This window comes from Sardina pilchardus, chromosome 13, assembly GCF_963854185.1.
Source record: "Sardina pilchardus chromosome 13, fSarPil1.1, whole genome shotgun sequence".
Taxonomy (NCBI): Eukaryota; Metazoa; Chordata; class Actinopteri; order Clupeiformes; family Clupeidae; genus Sardina; species Sardina pilchardus.
Genome location: NC_085006.1, coordinates 18,753,241 through 18,761,016, shown reverse-complemented (window position 1 = coordinate 18,761,016; position 7,776 = coordinate 18,753,241). Strand labels below are relative to the sequence as shown.

The 7,776-nt window shown below is 38.5% G+C and overlaps 1 protein-coding gene across 1 annotated transcript in view; it reads right to left on the bottom strand.

The window, feature by feature from the left end:
• Positions 1-1,356, bottom strand: part of guca1c (guanylate cyclase activator 1C) — a 3,221-nt gene extending 1,865 nt beyond the window's left edge. The window contains exons 1-2 of the mRNA XM_062552898.1: positions 1,162-1,356; positions 182-331 (exon numbers count right to left, since the gene is read on the bottom strand). Of these exons, the coding sequence (XP_062408882.1) occupies positions 182-331; positions 1,162-1,356 (345 nt within the window). The remainder of the gene's footprint in view (positions 1-181; positions 332-1,161) is intronic.
• Between the last annotated feature and the right edge of the window lie 6,420 nt (positions 1,357-7,776).

Here is a 7,776-nt window from a genome sequence, read left to right as displayed (position 1 = left end):
CCGTCAGATTAGAGGTAACGGCGGGTCTATCAGACCTCTGAAGCCTTCAGAGGGGGTAATCTCTGCGACTGAACACTATTTTTAGAGAACATTTCTCAGAAGTCCACTGCTGAGAGAGACCACTTTACATCATAAGCCCCATGCCGTGCCAGTGACATACTTCAGTACAGTGAAGACCTACCTTGAATATTGTCTCCATTTCATCTCTGTCTATTTTTCCATTTCCGTCTTGATCGAAGAGCTTGAAATACCATTTCAGCTTCTGATTGACTTCTCCTTTCAGTAATAAACTTACTGCTGCTATATATTCCACAAAGTCTATATATCCGTCCTGAAAAAGAGAGAGATTACATGCATAAGGCATACATTTTGCACATGGAATTAGGAAAGGATGTGGGAATGCAGTAGATGTTAATACGGGACATAATGTACTGTTTGTTTGTTTGTTTGTTTGTTTTTGTGTTGTCTTGATCTGTGTGTCCTCTGTTTGTGTTGACTTTGTAACCTTGTGACCTTGACTTTGAGAAAGGTGTTATATAAATAAAACATATTTGTTATTATTCTTCTTCTTATTATAATTATTATGATAACTGACAAAATTGTGAAAGACTTTAATGTATTGAACAATTAATATGACGATCTGTCAATTGTCATAGAAGTACAGAAAAGTTGATACAGCTCACAAATGACCATATGCTGAGAACCAAAGGGGCGTAAGTGACATTTTGGTCAAAATTGAGTTATATATATCACCTGAAAGCTCTTGATGAGCTCTCTTAGCTGACAAAATTATAGAAGTAAAATATTTATAAATATATAGTTATTGAACAAAACCAAAGGTCTTTAACTGTGAACATATAGAAGCAGTTAGATTTGTTTTGGCTCTCCTGTAAAGTTGGTGAAATGTCACTTACGCCCCTTTGGTTCTCAGCCCTCGATATGTGCAAGATGGTCCATGTAAGTCACAAAAGGGTGTGCGTTAAAACTAAACCCAGAGCAACAGCCAGCATCTACAACTGCTCTCTAGAAACCCAATTCTCCTCAATATTGAGGTCTTCATATAGGCATTGTTATTCCTGCTAGTTACCCTGCAGGTCACCATCTGACTAAATGCCATCAGTAGTGTAGCCCTTCTGAGTCTTGGCTGATGGGATGTCTTACCCCGTCCATGTCAAATGTGAAGAAGACTTGGTCCACGTAGCTGCTGGCCTCCTCGGTCATGCCCCGCATCTCCAGCATGGCCTTGAGCTCAAACAGCGTGATGACCCCTGACGGGGAGCCCTTCATGAACTTGTTGTACCAATGGTGCATGTCTTCCGCCAGAATATCATCCATGTTGGAGCCATGAGCACCCATGGTGTACTATGAGGAGCAGGTAAGCTTGAGATGGGAATTCAATTGAAAAAAAGACAACAACAACAACAAAAGAAAAACAGCCCAAGCTGTTTTTGTTGTTACTGTTGTGGTCAGTTGTCTCCCTTTTGTTTGATTTTGTATCTTGGTGCTCCAGTACTTCCAGTAGTTTCGAGGTGCAGATGCAGCCAGCAGAGGAGTTGGGATGCAAAGTGCAGGAGCTCTACCGAGATACCTCCACTGACAACTCCACTCCAAGACAGACTGAGAGGCACTGAGAGCACTGATAAAATGTAAGCTTTTAAGCCCCTTCACATCTAAAAGGGGCACTCGCTCCTTAATTGGATAATTAATGAACTCTTCTGAGAAGCCGGGTCCTTCTACAACAGCGGGAGCGGCAGGCAAACCCCACCCCTCTTATCCCCCTGCATGTCGTGCAACACGCTAAGTCCCTCTATGGTTCTAGCTCAGGTCTCCTCCTCCTCAGCATCTCCTTCTGTGGAAATGGATTAGGACCATTCAGAAGCGTGACTTAAGCTCTTTCCAGAGGTCCTGGTGTTGCATCGGTATCACCATCTCAGTGTGGTGGTGTAACCTTCTGAGTGGAGGCTGGTGGATACTAGAAAAGTGTGTTGGGATTCCCTGAGAGGGAAGCCCTTTCTTGGGAACTGTGTGGGAGTGCTCTGCTATTCGACGGTACACTATACCCAAGAAAATGCTATTTCTGTTACACAGAAGAAATTCAGAATAACTCATGACAAACAGTATACAGTATAGCAGAGATTTTAGATGTTTTTGCTTTAAGATTTTGTCAGAGCTCAAAACTTTTTACTGAACTATGCATTAAGAAGCTGTGCAGAGCAGCTCCAAACAGAATAGACTTCAAAATAACAAATTTACAGGAATGAATATGGCTGATGTAGATTTAAGCAGATTTTGATGCTAAATGTTGTAGTTCCCTTTATTAGCTTATAGTAACAGGTGTTCACATGCTAATGCATGAACCCTTCCATCCTTGTTTTGTTTTACTTTGACTCTATGAAGGGACATTGAGTTTGAGAAAGGTGCTATACAAATAAAATATATTATTATTACTAACATTGCTATTATTATTATTAATAATAATATTGTTATTACCAGTAACCGCAGCTTTTGGAGTTCCACGACTCTTAACAGTCATCATAGTGCAATAGATGCATAGTGCATAGTGCATAGATACAGTGGAAAGTAGTGAACAATATCACATCAGTAAAGTGATTATGTCATCTTTCTCCCAGAATAGATTTAAACTGTTAAAATAGCCTACTAGTACTGATCAAATATATTTCAATTTCTAAAACATTAAATGCTTATGAACCGCTCCATAAGAATGTACTGTGAGATGTCAGATGTTGTGAGAGGTCAGGGACAGGGCACACATAAGGCTTTCGTATTAAGCTTAAGCGTGATCAAGTCCAGACATCCTACAGAGAGCCTTGCATAAAGGAACTATATATGTTATCCACAAGTATGAACTGCCCTGTCATTTGAGGAAATCTGTAGGTCTATACTCATTTTGTGATGCACATTTATCTGAAAAAAAAAAAAAAAAAAAAATCAAATGTCCATAATAGTTCTTGAGCCAGACTCTCTATTTTGGTCCGTCGGTACCATTCAAGGGGAATTAGTCTAGTCATTTTTGGCAAGATGTTCCACTCAAGAATTAGAAAATATGCGATCATTGCATTGGTAGTAGATTTGCATGGCTTTATTACCCTGTTAATGTCTATTATGCCTTATGTGTAGGTTTACATATCACTGGTAAATAGGTATCCCCACAAAACTTCCCTGGCTGGTTATTTACATTAAGTCAATAGTTATTGTAATGCAAGTTTTCTGACATGTGTTAATGAGAACCGCTATCTCCGCATCAATTGTAGGCTACTTGTTTTATTACATGCAGGTTGTTCATACTGTATATGGTTTGTGAAAGTAAATAGAAGTTCTGGAATACATTTCAACAAATCTATGAAGAAGTATAGGGCTACCGGATTTCAGGAATTCCAAGAATAACATTTCACTGATTGGTCATCAAAATGGAAAACAAAAATAATTTTGAACCTGACTATAAAAATCTGTACCTGAAATAGAAAGCTATTGCATATTTCAGTGGATAATGACTCATTTACACAACACAACACATATCATTTCAGAAATGCTACAGATATACAAAGTAAATCATCAGCTGGGGAAGTTATGTGCAGGTTAGTTAGTTATGTGAGGTATAAGTTCGTTATTTTTTATCCTATTTATCCAAATTATTTTATTCTAGCTCAAACAGTTAGAGGTTCCAGACAACTGCTGTGCTACACTGTGGGGGCATGTTCATTAGCCCCATGTTCATGCCCCCAGAGTGAAGCTGCCTGACTGCTTTGCCAAATATTTGTTTGTTTGTTTGTTTGTTTGTTTTTGTCGTACAGACAGAATGTGACCTCAAGAAACAGAGATCTACAGTATGAAAAATAGCTAGATTTCTCCTTTAAAAGTAGCTCATAGAGTAGCTTGTAGCTTTGCTCACTACATTTTACCCATCACTGCTTTTGCCTAAGAATTGCCAAAGACAGAAATAGCCGTGAGCCTGCCTCCTACATGATTACTGCATGCTATATTTCTACAACTCCTACCGCTACAAACTATAAAAATGCAGTTTGCAGGCATGCAGTTTGGTTCAGCAAAAATGTGCTGCTGTCAAGGAAATGTATGAAGCATTTGGGAGAACAAAAATAAATATCAGGCATAAGGCATAAAAAAAAGAAATTCACAAGGTTAAGTAACTGATAATAAACCTAAACTTGATAATTGGAATTGAATAAGTGTTGGAAGAACAGTTAAGACAGGAAAAAAAACAGGTGCCAAGCTCTTAATTGAGATTTGATTTTGCCTGAGATTAGATTGTAGGTAGTTTGGGTTAGTTGTTTGAGAATAAGCTTGTTACGGTTTTTCCAGGTCTATTGTCCAAACGGTTGCATGCCATTCAGTGAGGTAACTGTAATTAGGACGTGAAAAGCCCATACAGTAATCAAAACTAAACAGACTGTGATCCTAATGGTGCTTTTACCATGTCAGTAAAGTTACTGTTCTCCCCATGTCGTGACACACATTAAGTCCCTCAGTGGGCTAGCCCAGGTCTCCTACCTGTTCTGTGGAGATGGATTAGGACCATTCATAAGCGCAACTAAGGCTCTTCTCAGACACCCAGGCATCACATAACCGACTTCTCCACGGTTGGAGGCTAGATACTGGTAAAGTGTGTCGGGATTCCCTGCAAGGGAAGCCCTTTCTGGGGAACTGTGTGGGAGTTCTGTGCTATAGGGTACGTTGCCCAAGAAGGCTATTTCTGCTTCACAGCAGCTATTTTAGATTCAGAATAATTTGCTGTGACATATATATGAAATATATAGGTCAAAGCAGAGATTATAGATATTTTTGCTCTCAGATATCCACAGAAAAGTTATATTCACCCAAGAAGCTGTGCAGGGAAGCTCCTTAACGTAACTGTATTGCATTTGCAACCTCTAATAATATAATCACACATTTGCCTTATAAAATAAGGCATGAATCATGCATGAAATAGAAATCCACAAACTTAAGTATAATTGATAAGAAAACTAAATTTTACATGAATCATTAATGACATGCAAGGTTATACAAATATTATAAAATACCTGGCCCTTAAAAAAAGGTTGCTTCACTTCTCCACAAATGACGTGGCACATGAGACCAACATACACTTTTAGAAGATGGTTTTGAGTGTAAGGCTCAACATTTAGGTGCCAGAAGAACTAGTGTCTGCTAAATGTAATGTAAATAGGCATATCTGCCGCCATAATGTTTTAATGGAGGGATAGGTGTTTTGGAGGTTTGGATCTTATTTGGGCTTTTTTTTACCTTTCAGAGTAAGACATTCATTTGACGTTTGATGTTTGACTATCAGAGATGCTGAATCAAACAATAGTTGTTCAGCATCCACTGAATCATAAGAAGCAAATAAGAGGGAATCTATAAAGTGGAGGTATTAGGCCTATGACGAGCAGAAATCAGTAAACAGCTGAAAAAGGAGCAAAAATATGACCATGAGAAATGTACAACTGCTAGGGCCAGTTAGCATTCAAGACATGCTTAGGTACAGTAGGTGTCCGTGAGTCTTCTGACCCTGATTTTGCTTTTGCACTGTTTTCCATGAAGCATTCTATTAAGTGGGCCAAAGACTGTAAAACATGCATGTGAGCAATCTTCTGTCAATCTAGCATGAGATATTGGTTTGGATTTTACTTCTGCCACTCACAATGGAAGATCTAAAAATTAATATTCAATATTATAGCTTGTACACCAGAGATACACCAGAAATGCATTTTTTTTTACAGTAATAGCTGGTTGTGGCCTGTTGATTCAGCAGAGTTCTAGTAAAAGGCTTGACACGGGGGAGGAAAACTCCCCATTTCTTTGTCTCTGCATCGTCCATTCATGTTGTACAGTATATTGGACACCTCAGTGGCCGTTATCCCTGATACGGTGGAGTATACCTGCATTACTGTGTTGTGGAGTAACTTGGGCCTTAAGAAGGAGATATATGTTGGAAGAGCAGTTAAGATAGACCAGTAGTAGACCACTTGTTTGGGAAGAAGCCTACTAGTTTTGAAGTCTATTGTCCAAACTGTTGCATGCCAATCAGTGAGGTGACTGTAATTAGGACATGAAAAGCCTGTAATCAAAGTTAAACAAGCTGTGATCCTGATGGCGCTTTTACCATGTCAGTACACTTTTCTTTAAAGGAGCACATTGGAGTTTGGCAAGTCACAAAACACTTCATAAACAACTGGCATATCACTAGAATCCTCTAAGCTTCTACTAAAAGGTTATCATGTATGATTCTTCATACTGTACATCTTTAGCCAGACAACCCCAGAGGAATCACCAGATGGCAGCTTTAACCCCACTTTTGGGGTTAGGAGGGGAACTCTTGTGCGTGATCCAACGCTGGCAAAGCCAACCTGCAGCTAGGGATGTTTTTAAATCAATCAGACTATCAAAGCTTAGCACTCTGTTAATAGAAAGTCTGCATAGGATTAACAGCAGGGATTGATTGGAACCTACCCATAAACCCAAAAATACAGTGCCTATAGAAAGTCATCATACCCTTTTGAAATAGTTACTTTTTTTGTCTTACAGCCTGAAATCAAAACCAATTTTAAAAACAATCTTTTTCAGTTTTATTCACAAATATAGCTGAACAACATCAAAATAATGAAAAAAAAGTCAACAGTTCTGAAAATTAATAAAAAAATAAAAACTAGAATAACAGGGTTGGAAAAGTCATCATACCCCTGACTTAATACTTTGTATAGCTGCCTTTTGCTTTCATTACAGCCCTCAATCTGTTTGGATATGTCTCTATTATAGCTTTGCACACCTAGATTGGGGAATATTTGCCCAATCTTCCGTGCAAAATTGTTAAAATTCAGTCAAATTCTGTAGGAAATGGCGATGGACTGCTCTCTTCAAGTCAATCCACAGATTTTCTATAGGATTTAAGTCAGGGCTCTGACTTTGCCACTCAAGGATATTCACCATCCTATCCTTAAGCCACTACTTTGTTCTTTTGGCAGTATGTTTAGGACCATTGCCGTGTTGGAAGGCGAATGACCTGCCCATATTCAGCTGTAGATGCCCATACCATGCTGAAGATGGGCAGGTCATTCGCCTTCCAACACGACAATGATCCTAAACATACTGCCAAAAGAACAAAGCAGTGGCTTAAGTATAGGATGGTGAATATCCTTGAGTGGCAAAGTCAGAGCCCTGACGTAAATCCTGTGGATTGACTTGAAGAGAGCAGGCCATCGCCGTTCCTTACAGAATTTGACTCCAAACAGATTGATGGCTGTAATGACAGTAAAAGGAAGCTCTACAAAGTATTAAGTCAGGGGTATGATGACTTTTCCAACCCTGTTATTCTAGTTTTTATTTTTTTATTAATTTTCAGAACGGTTGACTTTTTAAAAATTATTTTGATGTTGTACAGCTACATTTGTAAATAAAACTGGAAAAGATTGTTTTTAAAATGGGTTTTGATTTCAGGCTGTAAGACAAAAAAAGTAACTATTTCAAAAGGGTATGATGACTTTCTATAGGCACTGTACATGTGATGCATGTCCAAGTTGGCATGACAACGCACACTTATTTATAGAATAGCATATTTAGACACAATGGCAAGTCAAAGCGCTTCACGGATGAACAAATAAAAGAACACAGATTTAAAAGTGTATTAAATTAGTTAACAAATAATGATGTCTTACAGTTGAGTCTTAATTCTAGACAGTTGGAACACCTTTAAAGCAACACTATGTAGTTTTTTGTACCTTAAAATAATGTTTCCAAAATCCT